At 39.5% G+C, this 25823-nt stretch overlaps 1 protein-coding gene across 1 annotated transcript in view; it reads left to right on the forward strand.

The window, feature by feature from the left end:
• Col14a1 (collagen type XIV alpha 1 chain) overlaps nucleotides 1–25823 on the forward strand; it is a 182287-nt gene that overhangs the window by 139378 nt on the left and 17086 nt on the right. Inside the window, exons 38-44 of the mRNA XM_090339326.1 lie at nucleotides 1536–1631; nucleotides 2632–2685; nucleotides 2978–3031; nucleotides 15074–15127; nucleotides 15841–15912; nucleotides 22018–22053; nucleotides 22968–23034. Coding sequence (XP_090195452.1) covers nucleotides 1536–1631; nucleotides 2632–2685; nucleotides 2978–3031; nucleotides 15074–15127; nucleotides 15841–15912; nucleotides 22018–22053; nucleotides 22968–23034 — 433 coding nt within the window. The remainder of the gene's footprint in view (nucleotides 1–1535; nucleotides 1632–2631; nucleotides 2686–2977; nucleotides 3032–15073; nucleotides 15128–15840; nucleotides 15913–22017; nucleotides 22054–22967; nucleotides 23035–25823) is intronic.

A 25823-nucleotide genomic window follows, 5' to 3' on the forward strand; every position in this document is an offset into this window, starting at 1 on the left:
TTTCTCCTTCCTACCAATTTTCATCTAATTTTATCTACATTTTCTTTTGCTCTAGAAACACATCCTCTTTGCTAATCTTGCCCAAGAATATGTCTTGAAGTATCTTAAAATCCATTCTGGTTCAGTTCCTGCTTGACCTTTTTCTATGTAATTATCCACACGCCCTAAATATAATAAGACTCAGTCTGCACTCATTCTTTATCTCTACTTCATTCAAGTGTGCTTTTTCCTTCTGAATTGTTTGTCTCAAGTAATAGATTCACCGGTCTTTCACTTAAGATAACACCCAAGTTACTCACGTTAACATCTGAGAAATGAGATTCATATGTCGAACACCCATGTTTATTCTAGCATTATTTATATAGGCAAGGAATGGAAACAACCTGTGTATCCATCACCTGAATGGTAAAGAAAATGTGGTGTATATGGGTGTGTGTGTGTGTGTGTGTGTGTGTGTGTGTGTGTGTATAAGTGTGTGTAGTTTGACATTATTCAACTATACAAAGGAGGACATCTGTCATTTGTGACAATATGGATGAAACGAATGGTTATTAAGAAATAAGGCAGACACAGAACAATATACACCATATGATTTAACTCATAGATAGAAGCTAAAATGTTGCTAAAGGGGGGGTTGAAAGCAAAACAGTGGTTAAAAGAGACTCAGGAGAATGAGGCAGCAGAAAGGAGGAGCAAAATTTGGGGAACTAGTTCAAGCCAGACAAGTGAATTTCACTGTATTGGACAGTAGTGTGAATATATATGTATATAGATGATAATGCATTCCATATTTTTAAAAGCCAGAAGAAAGCATTTTGAATGTTTTCACCACACCAAATAAATATTTGAGCCACTAAATATGTTTACCCGTGTGTGTGTGTGTGTGTGTGTGTGTGTGTGTGTGTGTATGCATGTGTTTTAAACACAGAGTACATGGTTTTCACCATAAAGCTCTTAATTTAATAAAGGAATAATGTTAGGTAGAATCACAGAATGAAACAGGAAAGAAGTTGAGCATAAACAGATTTTCTGAGTTTAATATTGAAGAAGTGATATGGTTCAAACCAAAACAAGGCCCAAACTGTAGAAGTGATGTTTTTGCTCGAGTTGAAAGGATGCCTTTGAACCTTGTTTTGGTGTAACCTACATGAAGAGGGGGAGAATACAGCTCATCTGGTTCCCCTGGGAAGGTGAAACTAAGAGGGTGGTCCTGAAACACTTTTACCTTCTTAATTTGCTAAGAAGTGTGGGGTGGGGGCTTCCAGTTACATGTGTAATTGGCCACAACAATTGTACTTGTAGAAGCAGAAGAATAAGGCTGCAACAATCTCTGTGTGTTTATTCTTATGGTTGACTGATGGTATTTTGCCTAGGAGGGAAATCATTTGGAGCTTAATGTCTTGTTTTCCTTGAGTGTTTCCTGCCTTAGGGAAAATAATATAAGAAAATATAAGTGCCATAAGAAGAAATATCATTTGGATACAGTAGGGTCTAGCTTACTTCTAAGTTGTCTATTTTTTCTCTTGCTTTTCCAGGGACCAGAGGGCCCACGAGGTGAAACAGGTCCTGTAGGACCTCAGGGTCCCCCCGGACCCCAAGGACCAAGTGGTCTATCCATTCAAGGAATGCCTGTGAGTTGGGCCAATATCCAGATTGGTTTCTTGTTACACCCTTCCCATAATGTTGTAGAGAATCGACTTTTACCTTCCCTGCCTTCATGATCAGCCTCGGTCCTTTGAAAGTAACAGTTGACTGAGATTTCGTTCATTGGCTGTGCCTCTCCGTTTTACTCATTGATAAGAATCTTATATCAAGCTGGTTCAAGTGTGGGGAGCTTTGTGTTTAAAGGAGGAAAGCAGGGTTTAGCACCTCTGGCCATTTTCTTATTGGACTGAATTCTTTGTGAGTGGGATAGCCTCATGAAAGCCTTAATTGGCATAAAAATGCAGTTCCCTGGGTTTTAGAGTTTCAATGGTCTATGTTACCCAGCTGCATTTATTTAAGAAGCTATTTTGCACCATTAAAAGTAAATTTTGCTTCACTACTGATTTTCATTAATATGATTATCAGAGTCCAGGTTTAAAGAAGAAAACCACTCACTCTTTAATGAATATATAAAACAATCAAGTCCTTTTATCACATTTTTTCTTCAAGGACCTCTAGGCAAATATTTTCCCTACATTTTCCTACAGTGTTATCTTTACATTTTAGGAAGCATTTATATGCCATTTTACATAGTTAATAATATTAACAATAACTATTTATTGTGATCTTACTATCTGACAAATTCTGTCTTTGTTTTTCCATTCATATGTTATTTTGTCCCAAACCAAATTAATTTAGAGCTGAGATTCTAAAATTTAAACTACAGATAATATTGAAAGATTTAACCCTTCATGCATTTATAGTATCAGCTTGTTTCATATGGAGTTGTGTATTCTATTCTGGAACTGTTCTGGAATATAAATGTCTACTCCCATGAGAATGTTTACATAGATGGAGTGCCATTTGTGAACAATGAAATATGGTCTGTAAAGATGTGAACATGAAAGAAATTTAACGTTGAAAATAACAGGCAAAGGGGGAAAGAGAAGACTAAGAACTTACTTATGTTTACTTTTGCATATTCAGGGCATGCCAGGTGAGAAAGGAGAAAAAGGTGACACTGGTCTTCCTGGTTCGCAGGTATTACTTTTTTTTTCTTTCTATTTTTAGTCTATTGCTCTCAGATTTGCCAAGAACAAAAGGGTATGGCTTCTGAAGTCAACTATGACCTTGACATTGACTTCCGGGTAAAAGATGTTTATGTTCATTTACCCAAGTCCCTTTTGGAAATAACACTTAGACTTCCAGGGTGAGCCCAGGTGGTAGACATTTCTTTTCCCAGGAAAAACTTCTGAATCTACTATCTCTGTCACAGCAGGTTCCCTTTAGGCTTATATGTACGCCTGACTCTTTCTGTACTTCTTCAACCTAGGGTGTCCCTGGTGGTGTGGGTTCCCCAGGACGTGATGGCTCACCAGGCCAGAGGGTAAGAACCTGCTAATCTTACTAAAGTAGACTTCTCATTGTTATTCTGCTCTTGGTTCGTATGATACGAAGTAAACAGCTTCATTCTTGTCGATGTACATTCCGCTTATGCCATGTCTATTTACCTTCCCTAATGCTTTCTACCTTCATTACCTTCGTCAAATTTCCCTAAATTGGTAGCACCCCTTTCTGAATGCTCCCAAACTTCAATATGCTTTGAGTTTGCAAACATTGGTTTAGTAGATTCTTCCCAAAGCACAAATTGGAATTTAAAACAAGAGATATATCGGAATTTAATTAGGATGGCTCATAAAGAAATCTCCATTTATTTTCTACATCTCATTTATTTGAGAGGAAACTTAAGTAAGTTATTATATTATCTTGTACCATGAGGATCAGAGAGCCCTGTGAGAACAAAAAACATGGACATTCAGGATTGGGGATACCAGGAAAGCCCGACTTCCCAGAGAAGATACCATCTAGGCCCTGTCTTTCTTGATTGGAAAACAGAGGTAGCCACTTATGAAGAAAGGAAAGCTACTGTAAGCAGAAACAAATGCATATATAAAGGATGGGAAGTGAATAAAATATTGGTACTTCCAATGTGGCACCCAGTATAGGGCTGAAAATAGGAATGCTGGGTACGGAAATCTCACAATGAAACCCCCTTGTACAATTAGTATACACTAATAGAAAAGGGAAAAATTACTAAAGATCTTACATACACATGTGGAACTGTCAAAAAAACCATTACTTTGTACAATTAATATAAATAGGAAATACATAATAGAAAAAAAGAATGCTTCTTAGCTACCCAGCAGGCCAAGATCTGAGGATCATGGTTCAAAGCCAACCTGGGCAGGAAAGTCCATGAGATTCTTATCTATAATGAACCATCAGAAAATCATAAGTGGTGCTGTTGTTCAAAGTGTTAGAGGGCTAGCCTTGAACAAAGTTGTTCAGGGACAATGCCCATGCCCCAAGTTCAAGCCCCACAACCAACAAAACAAAACAAAAAATAAAGACTGCTTTATGTGTTTATGTGTTTGTGTATACATGTGTGCATTTACTCATATTTAGGTATAGAAAGCATTCAAAATATGTAATGAAGAGATGAACACAAAAAGTAAAAACATCTATCTTTTGGTTGAAGACTAAAGATTTGAACTTTGGCATGAAGATAATTAAGAGTTATTACAGTTTTTAATAAAAGAAAGAGCTACTTTCTTAAACCATCACTGATATAAACATGTGGGAAGCTTTTTGGTTGTTCTTAAGATTGAATTTTAGGGTGTGACAATCATTTAGAGTCAATCTGAAAAGCTATGTGACATGTAATTTACTGCATACCACTTATCCATTAAGATAGCAAAAAATTGCCTGGAAGATTCACTGTCTACTAAAAACTGGGTCTTTAGCTCAGGATAAAAATGTCACTCCAGAATGGAAATTGAATTTTCTGTGGAAGTTAGGTATGGGCCTTAAATCCCTTCAACTACAGTATTTATTTATTTTTATACCAAACTTACATCTGGGTAAAATCTCAGTGTAGTCTCTGTTCTTTAAATATAGTTAATCTGTAAAGCATATTTAGGTAAGAGTATCTGAAGAAGGTATTTTCTGAAAATTAAATTTATGTAAGGTTCTTGTACATGTTGAAGGAGTGTCTGAAAGTATGTTTGTATGTTTTGGCAGAAAGTTTAGGCGGAGACCCTGTGTGGTTGCACACCTAGATTCCTGAAGCTATTTTTTTTTTAAGTTTAAAGATTTGGTTGAGTGAGTTTGTTTGATTTATCTATGTGTAGAGTCCAGTCTTAGCCAAGAACTCCAAATCATGTCAGATTAATATTTGAATCTTTGGGTTTTGGAATTCTTTCTTTCAAAAATCAATCTATTCACACAGATACTTTTTAAATAAATATTTTGCTATTCCTCTACACATTTTGTATTCCTTGATAAGATTAAAAGTCTTAGCAGTATAATATACTGATAAGGTATCTATTACTGGATTTAACTTTCCTCTCTCCCTGAGTGTTGGAGTAAAGCTTTGAAGGTGTGTCAGATTCCTGCTTTGGAAATGTCTTCAATTAAGAATGGAGTAATATGCAAATATACATCTTACTGCTAGAGGAAATAAGATTACGCGTATTATTACATATAGGAATCCTGTGATAATTGTTTTAGGAAAGTTATTTGAAGGCAATATTATTCCAGGGTATAAGTTAAGATAATGCCAAACAATTAAAACAATGGTGCCCCCGAACTACATACTGTAGCCGCTCCTCTTGAGCATGAAAACCCCCTTCCCCCACACATACATACACACGCACATACACACACTTATTTTAATCAATCAGCCACATCTTAATTTTGTATATACACATGTACTGTGATAATGCACCATTTACTATCCTCCACCTGAAAGAAGTTTCCAATGAATACCAGCAGAGAAGAATCTAGAATAGGAGATAATGTCAATAGCAAAAGTCAGTTATTCGTAGACCACGGATCTGGAGGAAATGAAATTATAGGACAGGATCTAGATCATGCCTACTCCTCTGGGCCAGAAAAAAAAATCAACTGGGTTTTCTTAGAGATAGTAGAGAAGGTAAGAGAAAGAAGTGAAAAAAAAAGTTATGTAGGTGAAAAAAGTTATGGTCTGTTTAGTCCAATGATCTGACGACTTAAGGATAGTAAAAGTCTAAAACAGTTCAAAGTCACTTAGCTCCAGGCCAGCATTAACAGAGGTAGACAGATATAGGATGAAAATCACCCCGAATATCACAAATACCTCCGATTCTTCCTGCTCTGCCTTAGGTCGGGAAAACCAAGAATAACACCAATAACCATGACATACAATAGTCCGAAAGCAAGAAGAGTGATAGGACTCACTGTGTAAATGACTGGGAAGTCCCATCAGGAGCACTCCAGAAATTAGCCCAACTATCTAGGGAATAAAAAAGGCAAAATTAACATTCAACCACTTTGTGCATTTAAATTCCTTAATGGTATTGTGCCTTTGTTTGTTTCCTCTGGCCCTGAGTAAGCAGAAGTCACTAGGCAGAGAAGGCGGTAGCTTCAGAGTAGACTGGAGTAAATGACTAGCCAGTGCTTCTCACTCCCCCAGCCCTGAGAGTCAGTAGTGGTGGGCTGTGCTGTCCAGGGGTAGGCCATTCCTCACTGCACGTTTCTCTTCCTGAGAGCAGAAACACACAGCCCAAACCTTTCACCATCACCTTGACCATGAATGTAGGGAAAGGGAGCCTGGTATTCCTGAACATGTCTAGAAGGTAAAAGGCCTTTGCACATAATTCTTTAAAAAGAGAGACGAAGCATCTTTTCCAATGTTTCTAGCTTATTCTGGCTTTTCCCAAAAGAAGTCTTGGACTCCAAGAGACAGCTCTTATTCAGCTCTGGGCTTGAAGCCATAAATCCAGTCCAGCACAAGCTGGACTTCTTCATGGAGCAAGTTTCCGCTTCTGGTTGGGGAGCCAATGGAGCAGAGAGCTGCCCACCCTCTTGGAAGCAGTATAAGCTCACAGTTAGCAGTTAAATGCAGTTAGGTTTCTCGCTTGCATTTCAAATTCTTCCAATGAAAATAGTCCTGTCTCATTCTTTCCTGCTGTAAATCTGGTCAGTTCACTCTTTTCTCCTTTCTTCTTTCTTTGGTGTCTTGGAGTTCGAAGTCTGTTCTGTGACCTTTGAACTCTTCAGATACTTGGTAGATTTCTGAGCCTTTACCCTGAACACACAGATGGTGTGTGTATCTTAGGGAAACCATAAAATATAGGCAAGGTGACACAGACCAACAGACATGAAGTGAAAACAAAAAAAAGTAAAAGTAAAAGTAAAAAAAAGTAAAATAAGCAGGGGAAAAAGGAAAATTAATCTTTATTTCTAGTTCTGAGGGCCATTTGCTCCCAGAGTGTCTGTTTTCTGTCTGGTATCCCAGGTAGAAAAAAATTAAATTATGTTTATTTTCCAGTTGTGTGTGTGTGTGTGTGTGTGTGTGTGTGTGTGTGTGTGTGTGTGTGTGTGTGTGTGTATTAGTATTAGGGCAGTTTTCCTTAACCTTTTTGCTTAAAACTAGTACTCCACTACTTGAGATACCCCTACTTCTGGCTTTTTAGTGACCAAGTTGATGATTAATAAGAATCTTGTGGACTTTTCTGTCCAGACTAGCTTAAAACTGTGATCGTCAGGGGCCAGGAGTTTGGCCTAGTTGTAGAGTGCTTACCTAGCTTGTAGAAAGACCCGGGTTCAATTCCTTGGTACCACATAAATAGAAAAGCCGAAAGTAGTGCTGTGGCTCATATGGTAGAGTGATAGCCTTGAGGAAAGTCCAAGAACAGTGCTCAGGCCCTGAGTTCAAGCCCCAGAACTGGCAAAAACAAACAAACAAACAAATAAACAAGCAAACTATGATCTTCAAATCTCAGCTTCCTGAGTAGTTAAGAATAAAGACACATATGACAGGCACCCAATATTAATTTAGTTTTCTAAAGGGTAAGAGAGAGAAGAATACTTAGAAAATAGTAATTTCTCCTTGTGCAGAGGGTTGCAGTTTCTGTATTCAAATTTAGCTTAAATTGAAGTGTTTCTGTCTCTCAGATCTCCATCCCTATATTTCCATACCCTAGGTACAACCTTCCTTCCTCCACTATAAAAAATGAACATGGTAAACAGGATTCTGCTTCTAAGTCCTAGAACTTGTGCGGTCCTGAGAAGCAGAAGAACTCTGTGGGGAAATGCCTAAACTTCACTATTCACCAGAATTGGGCTATGTGACACTGGGCCAGTTATTTCTGGTTTCCGAGACTAACTTTTCCCAATTGGAAAATAAAATAAATAAATAAATATTTGATTCTTTATGGTTGCTATGAAGAATATCAAGAAGAAATTCAACATAAAAATGCAATTTTATCATTAGTATCCACAATTTTTTAGGTAAACCTAACAAGTCAGGACTTCCTGAAAATGCACTGATTTGGTATTTAAGGCACTGTGGAAGATTGTAAAGAAATGCAATAACTCTAAAGAGAAAGCAAGTTGAGTTTTAAGGGAAAACATTTGGACCCCATCTTGAAATGTTTAAAACATATGTCCCAAGTATGCGTGTTCCATGTATACAAAGGTCAGATTGTGAAGAATGTCTTATTTCATCAAAAATGAGTTTGATGTTGACTGTGCTTGTGAAACTGAGCTTGAGTCAACTATTTGGATTTTATTCCTATGAGAAATGTTAGGCGATGATGAGTAATTCATCCTATAACTACTTACAAAATATTGAGAGCCAGAAATAGAGCTCAAGTGAGCTCATGAGAGGCTTGATCAAGCAGAGAAGCTGAGGGACAGCACCCAGTTCAAACCCCAGCCTGGCACAAAATTTCTTTCTTTATATTTTTCTGGAAAATATTAAGATTTTTTTTTTATCATTTTCCATTGATCATCTTCCTCCTTCAGAACAGGAATTTAGAAGACAAGAGACTGACCTGGATTTCTACTTTATAAGTCTAGATGAATTTTTGTTTAAAACCATGGGAAAATGTCTGCTCATTCACTTACAGTGGTGATACTATTTTCAGTTGACATTTGACCCAATATTTTAGTGAAAATGGCCAATGACTACCATCCTGTATTGACTAAGGCAGGTACTTGACAAGTGTTCTGTTCTTTAACTGTTAGAACTCTGAATGTTCAAGGCTCTTAGCTCCATTTCACAAAGATCATGGAGTTCAGAACGTTAGTAGAACTGAACATCTCCCAGCTAGGAAGAATTGACACCAAGGTTTCAGTCCATCTTTCTGGCTTCAACACTGTTCTTTCCTTCCACAAAATTATCTTAATCAAGATCACACAGTGATTTGGTGAGAATGAGAAAATCTTTCACAAAAAGTCTCTGGGCTTTAATCTCAGAGATTCAGGTATGCAAGATGTTAGGGCTGATTTAATAACTTACCATTTCAGCTTTCTAAAGCTGAAAAATAACTACATTTTGTATGAAGTCTGTTATAGACTTAAGCAATTTCTTTGGCACAGCATTGCTGTTTTCTTCTTATAATTTTGTTTTGATTCTCTGGTTATAACAAAGATGTACATAATTATATATGCATCCTCTTCAACTATATATAAATATGTCATGTTATAATATATCTATGTATATGCCAATATACACATACACTATATATGTATGTATATATGTGTATTATCTTTCAGAAGTTGTACAAAGGAGGTGCTATTTAACAAAGCAGTGAATTATGAATGTGATGCATCTTGATTACTGTCACCTCTTCAACATTCTCACCTCTCTCCCTTACTTTTCTTAATTTTGTGGTGCATACAGTGAATTCTTGACAAATAAGGTTTGGAACGTGTTTGTGTTACTAAAAAATTCCCCAACCTGGTATTTCAATCTTAGATCTCTATCCTGGGCCAGTGTTTGCAGAGTTTGTAGGGTTTTGCTGCTTGGTTTCTCAATGGAGTGGTTGTTTTCAATTCACTGCTACAAGGAACAACGTTATTTCTGATTGCAGCAGTCAAGAGCCACACCATGGGGTTGAGATTATACACCATGGGCTTTTCTGGTTTCTTGAGTCTTGAGTCTTCCCCTCTCAACCATTCTCCAGATGTGGGCTATTTGTAGTTCCCTCACTACCAATCAAAAGACCTTCATCACTGGCTATATTCCAGAAATGCAAACCTAATGTTTGTGGCATATCATTTCAGGCTTCAGAGAAAACACAGTCAGTAAATACCCTTAGTCAGTTCATACTGTGCGGTATTTCCAAGGGCTCCATAAACATGAATGGTAGATTCTGACTCTACCTGTATGGTAGCTTCTGATTTTAATGTTAATTGCAACTCTAGCGGTACACTAGTAGGTTTTTATGCTTTAGAAATTGTGAGCACGGAACACAGGAGCTACAAAGTTTTAAAGAGCTTATGAAAGGAAATATGAGTCCTGAAAAAAACACGTATATTTGTTCTAGAGGATGGAAAAGTGAAAAATGGATGTCAATAAATGTTGAATGAAATGCCTACAATGACACATGCTTTGCCATTTTGAGCCATAGGCATATTTGATAGTTAATTGGAATATTACTGATTTATAAGGTAAAAAGTTAGATTGTGTTGCTGGTCTCTACTTCATAATCTGCTCATAGCCAGATGTTTTCAAAACCAAACTATGAAAATCCTTTCAAGTTTTTATAGCAAAAAATATTTTAAATGTGGTCTGTGGGTGTATATTAATATGTTGAGGTAGAAATATCAAAAAGAAAAAATACCTAGAAATACTCATATTATTAAATATCCTGTTTGCGGGTGGCTGATTTCATGGACTTTAAAAATTCACATTTGGGAACCAGGAGTTTGGCCTAGTGGTAGAATGCTTGGCTAGCATGCACAAAGCCCCAGTCAATTCCTCAATACCTCATACACAGGAAAAGCCGAAAGTGGTGCTGTGGCTCAAATGGCAGAGCCCTAGTCTTGAGAAAGGCCAAGTACAGTACTCAGCCCCTGAGTTCAAGCCTCATGACTGACAAAAAAAATACACATTTGTTGGTTCAGCAAATTTCATATTATGCTTATTAAGCTTCTATTTCTGTATTGCCTAATTGCTTGAAATCTCTATAGAGATATTAAATTCTGCATTTCTTAGTTGTGTCCAATTTTTATGTAGATATTTAATCTGTAAATCTGTATCTTCTCAGCTTGTTTGCTGGCTGATGTGAATGGAAATCTTACAACTATAGGAAATACTGGGAAAGTGAAAGCTATTTTTTTACCCATTAATGATTACAAAGTACCCAATTATCTTTGCAATTAAATGAAATCATGGAGCTGTAATTTGACAAATATTTTTTCTTATAAAATACATATAATTATTCCCCCATTTTTAACTGAATTTGTGACTTTGGTATAAAAGGATTCTCATATAAAGAGGGGAGAAAATGTAATGTGTAATTCACACTTCAGGACTCCCTAGGGGAGCAGTCAGAGCTATCCCAGTATCTACATAGCTTTTTCTTCTCCATCCTTTCTCCATCAGCCTACTGCTTTCTCTCCATGTCACTCAGCAACCAATCAACCACACATGAATATAGGTCTGCTCCTAAGATTTTTATCAACATAGAATCTGAACAGGGTGCCATGGCTCATGCCTGAATAATCCTAGCTACTCAGGAGGCCGAGATCTGAGGATCATAGTTCAAAGTCAGCCCCAGGACTAAAGTCTGTGAGACTCTTATCTCCAATTAACCACAAGAAAACTGGAAGTGGTGCTGTGGCTCAAAGGATAGGGTGGTAGCCTTGAGCTGAAGAGCTCAGGAACAGCACCTAGGCCCAGAGCGTTTAAGCCCATGAACAACAGCACTAACAATACAGATAGATAGATAGATAGATAGATAGATAGATAGATAGATAGATAGATAGATAGATAGTATCTGAGGGTCTGAGAAGAGATGACTTTCTCACATGTTACCAAGAGTTCAGCACTACTCTGTCTCCAGTTCATATTTCAGGAGCCTCCTTTTGTTCAAATGAAGCCTTTATCATCATCTCTTTTGTGCCAGTGATGTGCTAAGAGGATGTTCAGTCTGTGACAATGAAGAGCTAAAGTTCCTAAAAAAGAAGTAGCAACATGCTCTCTCCCTAGCTGCCTGAACCTTAGAATAAGTAATCTCTTTCCTCCTCACCTCCCATAGAAACACAGAGCTGTGGTTCAGCATCTCCCCTTCCCTGCAAAGGACGGGGTTTCTATCAATCAAGCCATTCCCAGCACTATCCTTAGGATGTCAGCAGGAGGCTGAAAATAGAATGTTTTGTCACATTCCTTCCCACCTTGCTGGGGGAGGGTGTAAATGTGTTATTTCCTGCAGATCTCCCCAGGAACAATGCACTTTTCAAGTGTTAGAAGAATGTTCTGGCTCTCCTGGGTCTGTGAGGAAGCTCGTTTTTGTCTGCTTCCAAAGATGGTTTCCTGCTAAGCTGAGCCTGAAACAGTCTGGGAGGTCTGTGGCCATGCCCCATTCTCAGCGGCACACAGACCAATGGCCAGTGTCTTGCCTGACCTCCGGATGGTACATGTTCTTCTGTTGTGTGCTAGATGACATTTAAAAAGATCCCTCTGTGAAAACATGTTAGTAAGTTACTGACTATAGACCCATATGCCCTTTTTCTTTTCAAAATTTTGTCTAAAGAAAAGGAATATATTATCAAAATCCTTTGCTTCTTTTTTTCTTTCTTCCTTTTTTCCTTCCTTTCTTCTTCCCCACCCTCCCTCTCTCTGGAGCGACAAGTTTTCTTATTCTCTTTTTTATTTTTTTGCCTGTCCTGGGCTTGAGCTCAGGACCTGAGCACTGTCCTTGGAATTTCCCAAGGCTAGAGCTCTACCACTTGAGCCTCAACACCATTTCCAGCTTTTTTTCTGTGTATGTGGCACTGAGAAATCCAACCGAGGTCTTCTTCCATGCTAGACAAGCACTCAACCACTAGGCCAAACTCCCGGCTGCCTTATTCTCTTTGGACTGGATAAATTAATTCTGTGTAGTGGCAGCACAGGGGGTTGAATTCAGGATTTTATAGTCCACCATGCTACTCACTCCCCAGGGCAGATCTGAAGAGTTCTCAGGTCTTTCACATGATCTGGTTTTTTTTTTTTTATGCTCTCGTCTTCTTAGACATGCTACATTTAAACTCCCTTTAATTTCTTTCAACAGTCATCAGTATTAATTTATGTTGTTCAAGTAGTAGGTACAAGGAAGATTTGTGTGTGTGTGTGTGTGTGTGAGAGAGAGAGAGAGAGAGAGAGAGAGAGAGAGAGAGAGAGAGAGAGAGAGAGAGAGAGAGAGAGAGGAACTTGATTTTTGAGACCAAGTCTCCTCAAGTATCTCTGGCTGGGCTGAAACTCACAATCCTCCTGCCTCAGTCTCTCTAGTGCTGGATTTACAGATATACATCACAACATTTGGCTCTGTTTTTTGACTGAAGTAGAAAAACAAATCCATCGTAAAACGATTGTGATACTCGCTTATATATGAGCATCAGATATCAGGCTAAAAATCCAAGTCACTTAATGCAGTGCACCTCAATTCAATGAAATGTTATAACATAAAATAATGAAATGGAAATAAAATCTTATTACTGTTCACATTCCAGTACTGTAGCAAGAGTGGGTGGAGAAGTAGGGACAGCTAATCTCTATCCCATGTAGTCCTTTCTGAACTCAGGGTCTTTATGTCTTGGAACACTTATCTTCAACATGTGGCCTCTAACGTGGCTGCAAAACGGGGAAAGAAAGTGGAGAATCATCCATAGAAAAGTGTCATAAGCCAAGACTGGAACTGGCTTCTTTCTTTGGCTAGAACATAAGGTTATGTGTCTCCTACCTAATTATGATGAAACCTGCAAAATGTAGTTAATAAGCAATGGACCCACGTTTTGGTTTAGGACTCATTAGAGTTCTGAGGCTGAGAGCATGACGAAAGGTCTATGCCCACTAGTACTTTTCCTACCCATCTACCTCGCATCCTCAGGTGACCCCTCTCATTCTTTCCCTCTGCCCACATATCACATATCCACCCAACCTCACCTTTACCATCTTTTCCTTGACCCCTGTGGGGGGAGGAAGATTATGTGAATGTGGATAGGGCTCCCTAAGAAGATGGATTTTTAAATATGCAAAAGTGGCAAACGTATCCAAAAAGGATCCAGAGAGGTTACAAGACAGTTGGGCCAGGTAGCTAGGAGTTTGTTGTGATGAGAAAGAATGATTCCCATAAGAGACAGATCCCTATGCAGTGACAGTCTGTTTGCCCTTGTAATAAGGGCTCGTGTTTTCACAGAATTTTATGAACTTGTAAAATTTAGATTGTAAGTCCCCTGTCATATTAACTGCTTTGGAAGTGCAATCCAGCTTTGATGAAGAGCTGTAGCTATTTAAGAATTAAGTTATTCCAGCATTACCTTTTTTCTTTTTTTTGCCAGTCCTGGGCTTGGGCTCAGGGCCTGAGCACTGTCCCTGGATTTTCTCAAGGCTAGGGCTCTACTACTTGAGCCACAGCACCACTTCTGGCTTTTTGCTATGTATATGGTACGAACAATCGAACCCAGGTCTTCATGCATGCTAGGCAAGCACTCTACCACTAGGCCAAACTCCCGGCCCCCAGCATTACCTTTTTTTACACTCAAATGAAAATAACATATATACATAACCAATAACTTGGGAAGATATTTTCATGAAGAACATTATTTGCTGTCTTACATTCTTCTGACATGAAATCGGAAGCAAGCATGTCCCTATTTATTTTTTTGCCAGTCCTGGGCTCCTGGGCTTCAGCTCAGGGCCTGAGCACTGTCCTTGGAATTTCTCAAGGCTAGAGCTCTACCACTTGAGCCTCAGCACCACTTCCAGCTTTTTTCTATGTGTGTGGTATCAAGGAATCGAACCCAAGTCTTCGTGCATGCAAGTCAAGCACACTACCACTAGGCCAAACTCCCGGCCCCAGTGTCCCTATTTTTAAGTCCATGATTACAGACTTAATGAACCCAAGTAAAAAATCATTACAGGACAAAACTCCCGTCAACCCCACATTTCCCTCCAACCTGACCCCCAGAGGCTTGCACAGTTTCAGATACTACCACTCTTCTAACACAGCATGGTCCCAATAGAAGTCTTTCCTTGCCTTAGTCTCTCAGGTTATGAAGGGTAGTAGTACATTTTTTTTTCTTTTTGGTCCAGCCATTAATTAAAAAGGATAGGTTCTCTTTCTGGTTTGTTATGTTTTACTTAATAAAACATTTTCTGGAAACAAATTCCCGCTTGTATTTGGAAGTGCCATTTCTTACACCTCAAATTCTTACATTGGATAATTTAATGGAACCAATAGATACAAAAGGCTTGCCAAGGACAATTCTCATAGAGAGTTTAAAAGCAATGAATCCTCAGTAGTCCAGACCAAATGGCAGGACTTACTCCCAGTCCCCAAATACTGAAAACCATGTAAAGCAACCACTTACTTGATATTCTTTTATTATTCTCCAGGGATTTCCTGGAAAGGATGGTTCCTCAGGCCCCCCAGGACCACCAGGCCCAATTGTAAGTAATTCCAGAAATTACTCAGGTAACATTTCATTTCTCTTGGGATTTCTTCCATCAGACCTTTTACTTATCAATTTTTTTTGCTGTGGTATAATGACTTGTCCCTTGATATAGAGCCTCCCAAAATCCCTTTAAAATATTTCAAATGGATGAATTATTCTATTTTGTGTTTTGGAGTCATGGTGCCTTAGATTACCTGCATTAATTTAGATTGGGGGGGGACACAGGGCCAGGGCACTCTTCCTTCGTATTTTTTGTTGTTGTTTGTCTGTTTGTTTGTTTTCACAAAGCTGATGTTTTACCACTTGAGCCACATTTCCAATGATGGCTTTTTTTTGCTGATGAATTACAGATACGTCTCATAGACTTTTCTGCCCAGGCTAGATTTGAACCATGATCCTCAGATCTCAGCTTCCTGGGTAGCTAGGATTACCAGCCTGAGCTATGAGTACCTGGCTCTCATTTAGTTTTTATTAAGCATAAGGAAAGCTTGAATTCTATAGAACCACACCTGACCAATAGTTCAGAGACTAAAAATTGTCTTCCCATTTTTGGTAGTGAGGAACAAGAATGAGCAATGCATCCCAAAGTCCTGGTGGTGAGGCCGAGAGGTACTATACTGGTATATTTGTTATCCCGACTTGAAAGCTGGCTGTCATCCATGAGGATGTTGAGTGTTCACTTTTCTTCATTTCTTTCCTTTGTTTTAGGGAATTCCTGGAGCTCCTGGGGTTCCCGGGATCACGGGTAGCATGGGACCTCAAGGTGCTCTGGGACCCCCTGTGAGTATGACTCATGAAGCCTGGCATGTCCTGTCTCCATGTCATTTATCTGTTCACATTTACCAGCATCTCTGCTGGTGAGAAGCTTGTATTCAGTACTGACTCTGTGGGATTCCGAAACAGCCGGGATACAGATGATGGCCATGGAATGGCTGATGCCAGATGGTTGTCGTCATATCTGGCTCATACAGGTTTCCAGGGCTTGTTATTCTGTATTTCCCTAAGTTAACTCATTATTGTCCTACAAGGATGAGGACAAGAGGCATCAAACAAGCCCGTGGCCCCCTAAGATAAAATACAAGGCTTAACGAGAGTGGTGATAGAATTGTTTTAATTTACTAAATTCTACCAGATTGACCAAATTTCTCATGAAAACACACACTGACATCTAAGTGAGCCATAGTGCAAGTGAAAGCCAATGACTAGAACTCGTTTTTCAGACTGTGGTTTAAGTAGGATCAAAGAGAGCAGGAATGGGTAAGACGGGACAAACCAGTGAGATATCAATACTTCAATAAGCATGACAACCTCATTTACCCACTGGCTCTTTTGTGCTTCCATGTTAGACTAAATATTAGGCACTTGGGAATATCAATGCATCCTCCCCCCAATTAAGCACTTGATGATGTTATTTTTGTTAGAAATCAGCAGAAACAAAAAAGAAGAAGACCTTGATGGTGTCATGACATCAGGTCATTGACACTTTTTATTGGTGGCAGAAACCATTTGGTCTATCGATGCTGGGTAGGGCACCATTTGATTTGGGGATTTCCCTGGCAGAGCAAGCTGTTCTCTGCACTGTCCAGCCCAGGTTTTTCTCTATGTCTGGGCTGCCAGCTCCCCCACACCTGCAAGCTGCCAGGCTGGCACAAAGCAGATTCCATGTCATGGTGCTTAAGGCCTGATTGATTTCCCATGGATGTCTGTCTAGGAAGATGAGGGAGAGAAACCAAGAGGGACAGATTGTACCACTGAAAATAGCAACAACTTTCCTACAACTGGAGCCAGAAACACTTGTTTTCCTGCACTCTGCTGCCAGCTGCCAGCTTCTCAGGGATGAATGTGCCTGGCTGCTGTTGAGGTCCTAATTCCTACCTGAGTTTCAGTCCCTCCCCTGACGTGGAGCAATGTATGGTAAGGACTGGAAGGAAGCGGGAAGTCCCTGCTGGGGCTAAGCATTTAGCCTGACCTGAATTCAGCTTAGGTGGATCCTGTCTACATCATTTATAGAGCCCTATTTTCTAGATGTTGTCCACACATGGTCCCTCCCTCCTAACCAGGGGAGTAAATCTTTAGTTCCCTGAATTGATTCATTGAAAATAGGTAATATGTAAGTACAATATGTACTAGAATACAACGGGAAGGGCTTGGGAGGAGTTTTAATGATTTACATGAGAAGGTGTATCAAAACACAGTGTGAAATGTCTTCAGGGAAAGAAATGGAAACTGCTATGAAAGGGGGGGTGGTAAGGGAGGAAGAATGGAGGGACTGGAGAGAGGAAGGAAAGAGTGAGAGAAGAGGGACAGAGAAAAGAGAGAGAGACAGGGGAGAGACATCCCTCTAAGCTGGCTGAGGCAGGGAATATAACAGCCTTGGAAGGGTACAGTACAGCAATGAAATCTTGAACTACAGATGAAATTAGTACCACAGAGACAGGAAGACGACATGGCCTAGGTAGGGATTGTGCAAAACAGGACAAACACAGTGTACATGTGTGTATTTTACTGTCTTTCGACTCTTTCTCTAGCTTCTTCACAGTTACCATGCTTTTACTTCAGGCCCTTCTCAGTTCCCGTGAAGGTACTCTTTAATTGGGCCCTAAGACTCTGTTTTAACCCTGGTCTGGTCCAGTCGTTAGCTGTTGGACTTCCTTTGTGTGTGTGTGTGTGTGTGTGTGTGTGTGTGTGTGTGTGTGTGTGTGTGTGTGTGTGAACTGATCCTGGGGCTATCCTGGACTTTTTTTTTTTGCCAGTCCTGGGCCTGAGCACTGTTCTTAGGCTTTCTCAAGGCTAGAGCTCTGCCCTTTGAGCCATAGCATCACGTCTGGCTTTTTTCTATGTATGTGGTACTGAGGAATCAAACCTGGGTCTTCGTACATGTTACGCTAGCACTCTACCACTTGAGCCATAGCTTCCCTTCTAGCTTTTTGGAAATAAAAGTTTCATTGGCTTTGAACTATGATCATCAGATCTCAGCCTCCTGAGTGCCCTCTATGCTGGACAACTTTTCGCATAATTCTGTGTCCTTCTGTGGTTTGAGTTGCCCTAGTAGAGATCCTCATCTTCAGATGGTGGGGTCTCTGTCACATGTTCACAAGTGTTCAAGGCCATTCTCCATGCCCCTAACCTTCTTCTGCATCCTGGTCTCGCATCATCACCCACAAATGATTTAAAGCTCTTCTAGTGTAGGCTATTATATTCCATACCCTTTTCCATTTGGGCATGCTTTGGTGCCTGTTTGGGTGGCATTGTCCTCCAGTCGCTCCTGGTGTGCTTCAAGCTAAAACCGAATACCTCTCATGTAAAGCCATCCTTATGTCCACAGGCTGTCAAGTATGTCTTCAGGTTGTTGATGTCTGGCTCTCCAATGGCTCCTTGAAGACGGAATTTGATCATGCTTATGTTTGTATTGCTACATTTCAGCCCAGTATCTGATACATAGAGTACTGTAGATGTATTTGTGTGTGTGTGTGTGTGTGTGAGAGAGAGAGAGAGAGAGAGAGAGAGAGAGAGAGAGAGAGAGAGAGAGAGAGATATGAGACAGAGACAGAGACAGAGACAGAGACAGAGACAGACAGACAGACAGACAGACAGACAGACAGACAGACAGACAGAAGGGAGGAGGAAAGGAGAAAGGGAAGAAAAAAGAAGGAAACGAGGGAAAGGAAGCTGGTCTTGTGATTAGACTGATGACTGGAATAGGAGAAGGCTAGTTTTACAGATTGGGAACCAGGTGACCTGAAAACCTCTGAAGACAGCTTAAGAGATGTGGCGTTTGTTTAGCAAGTATCTTTAGTGCGCAGGAGTTGGCCCAGGAGCTCATGCCCCTCCCTTTCGGCACTAAAGTTCTGTGAATCTATGAATGCAGCTACTGTATTTCCTTTTCTTTACATTTCAAGTGTTCCTAAAATTAAAGAAAATAGGTGGCACTTTTTCCTACCTTCACATACAGGGACTGTGTGTTTTACATCAAAGTGTACTTTAGTGTAGTTATGGGCCTTCACTTGCTCAGGAATTTTTATTTTATTTTACTTTGAAAAAAAATCAAAGGAAAGATGGCAGAGTAGTTTCTTGCTACACTGATATTTCATTACAAAGATCTTTCATTAAGGCTGCTTAGCATGTCCTTAACTACTTAATAATGAACATCTTGAAATGGAGTATGAGGAATTTCAGGCCCAATTAAGCACATCAATCTCAGCACTCTAGAAAGAGCCAGTAGCAGGCAGGCTGTCCACTAACTGCAGTGCAATCAGGCTTGCACTAGAAATTCCTTTCTTCAAATGTGAAGCATTTTCAAACAAACCACTATAATACTTGATAGTAATGGAAATGCCCCAAGGCAGAAATAAAGTGTTTAAGAGAAAATAGATTTTTAAATAATTCAAAATAATTAAAATCTCACTGAATTACTAATTCGGTTTGGGGAATAGTATATAGAAAGATGTACTTTCTTTCCTTCCTTCCTACCCCCATCTCCCTTCCTCCTTCCCTTTCCCTATCCTCCCTTCCATTCCTTTCTCTCTTCCTCTCTCCCTCCCTTCCCTCTTTGTCAGAACTGGGAATTAAACTCCGGGTCTTATGCTAACAAGCACTCTATCACCCGAGCCACACCCCAGGTCCTTTTGGCTTTTAGTTAGTGTTAAGATAGAGTCTCACATTTTGCCTGGACTGATATCAGGCCACTGACTTTCCCCTTTTGAATTGCTGGGATTACAAGGATGCCCCATCGTGCCTAGCTTATTTGTTGTAATTGGGGAAAATATGATGTTTACTGGACTGGGAGGTAATAATCAGCAGGTATGTGAAGCATTGTCCTTGTTCCACCATCAGTAGAGTATCCTGACAGTGCACAGATGCTGGAGCCACAGTCCTGTGTGTCATCTTCCTGTCTGATGGGAGCAAATACTGTCCCATAGGGATTTTGTAAGGAATACTTGAATTACTCTTGCACGAGTGATAAAAGCATATGATGTGCTATCACGCAAGGCTGTTAACTTGAGTTAACATATCAAATGTATCCAGAACAAGGGTTGGGCCATGGTAAAAGCAATTTAAATACTACTTATAACTTAAGTGCAGAATGTTCATGTATTTGCTGATTTTTGCTTTTATTTTGGACATCATGCTTGATAAGCTATTTCTGTTAAAGTTTTATCGAATGATAATGGAAGAATCTCTTATTTCCAGTGGGACCTGCAGGGAAGACACCTCTGTCTCTTTAGAGAATTGTCTATTCGTGAAATCTAAGGCATAAGGGAAGATGTCTGTTCAGAGAGACAGCCACCCAAAATAAATTGTTGCCAAAGGAATTTAAATCAATAGTTGTTCTATTAGTGTAGGTACTTGCTACAAGATATCTGAGGCATTTTTTTCTAGTCTTTTTTCAAAGTACTTGACATGAAACACAAGTGGGATAATTATGCAGACTTGAAGTAATAGCTAGCCATACAGTGCATGTGTTTGAACTGCTGCCATATCTCAGACCCAGAAATGTATAAGCAAGACAGACTTGGTTTTTTGGAACCGTATTTCAGGAAGATTCTGTTTTCTCTGTAGAGACTGAAATCATGGGTATTTTTGTTGTTGTTGTTGTTTAAGGGTACTGAGATTTGAACTCAGGGCTTTATACTTGCTAGTTATTAGCTCTATAACTTGAACTTGAGCCTGTTATTTTTGAAGTAGAGTCTTGCTTTATGTCTGGGCCTGGGACAACAAATGTGTACCCGGATAATAGCTGAAATGGACACTCACAAATATTTATGCCTGGCTGGCCTCAAACTGTGATCCCATGATCTCTGCCTTCCAAATAACTATGGTTACAGTTTATAGTGACTCAAACTATGGTCACTTTGCTTGTTTATTTATTTATGTATTTATGTATGTATTTACGGTGCCAGTCCCGCGGCTTGAAATCAGGGCCTGGGTACTGTCCCTGAGCTTCCTTTTGCTCAAGGCTGACACTCTATCACTCAAGCTACCATATCTGACAATTGTAGTTTAGTGGGGATAAGAATCTCACCTACTTTCCTGTCCTGGCTGGCTTTAAACTGTGATCTTCCTACTTCAGACTTCCAAACAGCTGTGGTGGAAGCAATCTTTACCTCCAATAGCTACAAATACTACATGTTATAGCAGCCCTTTCTTCCTTTCCCCTCCCCCCGACACTTGAAATTAGCTGAGATTTTTTCAGTTTGGATAACTTCTAATAAAGCACACTTGGGGAAAGTTACTGAGTTGGGATTGGTGCCATTAAGATTGATGTTACAATGAGGAGTCGTATGACATGTGAAGAGAGGAATGGTGGGCAAATAAAGTTATAAACTCAATGTACATATATGAAAGTGGAATGAAGGGTTTTAGAGGTCTTGTGGGGTTGAGATAGGAATAACGGAAGGGGTGCATTGATCAGGACTCATTCTTCTCATAATTGACATGTGGGACTGGAACCCCTTTGTACACTACTTAAAGACAATCTTAAAACTTAAAAACATTTTTCTAGTCAGAAGACATTTGTAAAGTTAGTTGTGGAATATTGGTAAAATCCAGTAGAATTTTAGTATTTAGTATAGAAACTTGTGAAGGCCTATTTGGTGAAAACAGTTTACAGTGGAATATACTGCTATTTCCAATTTCATAGCCAAAAAATAAGAAAAGAAAGCCCTATATGTACATGAAGAGGCTGAAGGAATAAATGTTTAAAGGAGCAATTTATCCTTGGTTGGGATTACAGTGTGCTGCCACACTTGGTTTGTATAACTGTTTCTTTGTTTGTTTGTTTTTTTATCAAAGCTGAGAAAGATTTCTTCAATAAGAAAAAAATGTACTACCATTACTGGAGCCAAGCACAACATCCTAAGTAACTCACTTTTTGCACTTTTACAGGGTGTTCCTGGAGCAAAGGGAGAACGAGGTGAACGAGTAAGTCTGGGCATGTTTTCTGGCTGCACAGAAGCCATGGCATTAGCTTGGTAGAAGGTAGCCACTCATCACCACAGTCATTCATTATCATCACACAATCCCCTCTCCTACCCTGTCCCTTGCTCACCTGATCAGACCTTCAGAGCTATTTTCCAGTTACACATCTCCCGCCATCTTGTTCAATGACTTTGGGTTCCGTTCTTCAGAACAAAAGGGAAAAGAGACAGACTTCTAGCACTCACAAAGTGGATTTGATAATTCAGTTATATAGTGGATGCAAATGAGTTTCAGTAAGAACCACATAGTAGCATGAGGTTGGTGTCTTCCTGATGTTGAATATCAACACTCAGGGAGACAAGGGATAGACAGAACCAATGAACTAGCCAGCCCTAAAACTGAAATCCATGTATTTTAGGTATCTTCTCTTTGCTTAAGTAAATGGCACAGCTTCTAATAGAATCCTAAAAATGAGTCTGAGGCTCAGCCAGTTACCTCAGAAACGTTCTGAAGAATGTGGTTAATGTCAGTTATAAAACGAGTCTAGCAGTTTTACCTTGAGCTCTTAGTATTAGATGAACCACTGCTTGAGAAAGCACTGTACTTTATAAACTCTAAGGAACTATAAATGCCTCATTTGTGTATATATATATATATGTATATATATATATAGGTTTGTTTCAAAGCTATTTTTTTTTCGAATCTGGGATCTTAGTTGCTTACTTTATAAATCTAATATAGACTCTGATGCCCCGTACCATGTATACACTTTTTTCTCCTCCTCTGTAGGCATCCTGGTTGTTGGCCTATCCTGTGGCTAAGAGCTCAGAGCCCTGCTGATTGCAGTGAGTCAGGTCCTGGCTGTGTGGCTGTGCTGAGCTGTGCTTGACTGGCTGATATCTTTCTTTCTCCTCTAGGGTGATCTGCAGTCTCAGGCCATGGTGAGGGCAGTGGCACGTCAAGTGTGTGAGCAGCTCATCCAGAGTAAGTGCGTTGCAGTCACCGTAGAAGTGACACATGGTGACTGGCCTTTCCTATGACCACAGTGACAAAGGAGGTCACCCCTGATCCTTCATAAATTTTTTACCAGTAATCCATCCAGCACAGCCATAACAGATTATTCCCCAGCTCTAGATCAGTGGTACAGAAGCCAAACTCTTCTGTCCCCAGCCCAAGGACAATAGATTTGCTCAGATCAAATCTGTTCTATCTTTTCCCTTCCAATAAATAGGCTATTCTCTTAAGTGTTCAGCACTTCAACTACCAAGATGCATCTCAGAAACTACCTTCAAAAAGATCCTTCAAGATATTAATTTCTACTAATTCATAAGGTTTAAATCTTGTCCAGTTTTTCATTTATTTTGTTTTGGTAATCCTAAGGTCTTTCCTTTTATTCCTTAGGCTTAGGCCAAAATATATACAGAGAAAAAAAGGAGAAGGGGAGAGAGAGAAAAAGTGAGAAAGGGAGGGAGAGAGAGAGAGAAAGGAAGAGACAGAGAGGAGGGAGGGGAAGAGAGAAATCGGGTCAATGTGATACTTAATATGGCATGTATAATGTTGGGCATGTGGCATTGTGCCAAAAATTATACTAGACTTTGATACAACACCTGTTACACTTTTCATTTTATACCTGATCAGCATTGCATTTCAATTATTGATACCTTCCTATTTATACTATGTCCATCTATTTGCACATTTGCCACTGTCTGCTGATGCGTTTTGCCTCACTAATGTAGCCAGAGGATTATTAGGGTGGATCCTTCTCTTTTCCCGTAATTTGGTCAGTTCTAAAAGAACTGAGGCCAAGTAAAGGCAAAATATTCCTCTCAAATGCATCCAGCCTTTGTCCTGCTCAGCAGCCATCCATCCTCTGCTCTGCTAATGCCCTTCCCCTTCCAGCCTGACATTTGCAGAGTCATTCCCTTATCAGATTCAGGGTTACAGTTATTTTAACCCAGGAAGTTTGGGAGTCAAGCCAAGGGAGTCCAACATGTGTCTAAGAAGACTCTCTTGGCCTGGTCCAAAAGTCCCACCTGCAGTTCTGAGATAGACCCTACCCTGGGGGAGGTATGAAAATCTCAAACTTGCAAGAGTTTTCATTAAGATGAAAACATCAGAGCAAAAAAGGTCAAAGCTACAGACACAGCAGTCCTCCTCCTTAATGATTAATGTTATCTAATGTAATATGCAAAATAAATGTACATGAAGAATTTACCATTTTTATGAACTGTTTCAGTTTAGTGCCAAAATAGGATATTTGAAAACAATGACTTATGGAACTAAGGAATGATTCAAGTAGTAGAATTATTTGCCTAGCAAATCTGAGGCCCTAAATTAAACCCCAGTAGAGCCATTTAAAAACAACAGCAATAGCAACAATACATTACCAGAGGGAAGATTTGTATCCCAAATTGCTTCACAGATTTGTCATTTCAAATGAACAATGTAAATGATTCTGAGTGATTAGTATTAGAAGAAAGCACAAAGGGTTCAATGTTCCTATGACTAATACTGCCTATGAGAAGAGTTCAACAGTGTTCACTGTCTTGTTCCACTAGCAAATGAAAACCTTGAGTAAGTGAATGACTGTTTAGAGCATCCCCTAAAACAGAGCATTCAAAATTTAGCTTTTGCCCTTAGTAATTCTCAGACATTTGTGAGAAAGTTCTAAGTAATCAAGTCAGTGAGTTAGAGCCTAACTGGCATCTTAGGAAATCAGGAGGCCTTGTCTGTTGGTGTGGAAGAAAAGGAAATTAAAGACATTGTACAAAGTTGTCCGGCTGTTAGCTCAACTGTTTTCCTTACCATTGCTCTGGTTTTCCACTGCACTCTTTATTCCTCAGGCCTGCACACAGAACTTGAACCATTAGTTTAGATACTATTCCTTACCAGCTTGGCCATCTGGTTTATAATTCTTAGTTGATCAAAATAATGCTAAAAAGGATTAGAAAGGAAACTCTGATGCTAAGGTGAGCACAGCTGGGACAGTAATGAAGGACAGCCTTCTGCCAAAGGCAGAGCTGAAATAACTCCTCTGTCCAAAAAGCCATAGACAACGTTCTAGTCCCACACTTAAGGAAAGAAAATATTTTAGGACTACCTCCTAAATGTAGTTACAATTTTCATTTAGATTTAAATATCTGGGAGGGAATAAATAATAGCCATCTAGAAAATTCTATTTATGTGAAGAATATTGCACCTCTATTGGTGCTGAAAAAATATTAAAGACATTTATTTATTACCAAGTAGCAAATATTTTATAAATCTATACTTATAATTACTAACATATATTCTTTCTGGCTTAAGTTGAATTATGGGAGATAGTGCCATAATTTTTATTTTATAAAGCCAGTGGAAGTTTCTACAGCTGAAACCCTATGAAGGTTACTTTAAAAAAAAAAAATCTTGTAACTGAGTGGAGACAGGGCAATTGTCTGGGGATTTGTGAGCAAAAGGGTGGAGCAGACTTTGTGGGTTGGAAGAAAGACAACTAACAGGAAAGGAAATTGCAGGAGAAAGGCAGCTGTGTGAGGTTTTCGGGGTCAGATAAACGTTGGGGGGTGAAGATAAAATTTATGATTTCTGCTCAGCGATGTTTATCGCTGTGCTGACGTTCGCTGCGCAATGCCGAACCCATGAGATGCGACTGGAATCCAAGCCAGGCGTTCATCTCGCCCTAAGTGAAACAGAAAATATTCAAGGCTGGAAATCGGTGTGTCTCCACGGGCTGGGCTTTTGGCCATTGGTGGATATTGAACACGGCTTTCTGGAAT

Source organism: Megascapheus bottae, chromosome 9 (assembly GCF_031878675.1).
Source record: "Megascapheus bottae isolate mThoBot1 chromosome 9, mThoBot2.hap1, whole genome shotgun sequence".
Classification (NCBI taxonomy): Eukaryota; Metazoa; Chordata; class Mammalia; order Rodentia; family Geomyidae; genus Megascapheus; species Megascapheus bottae.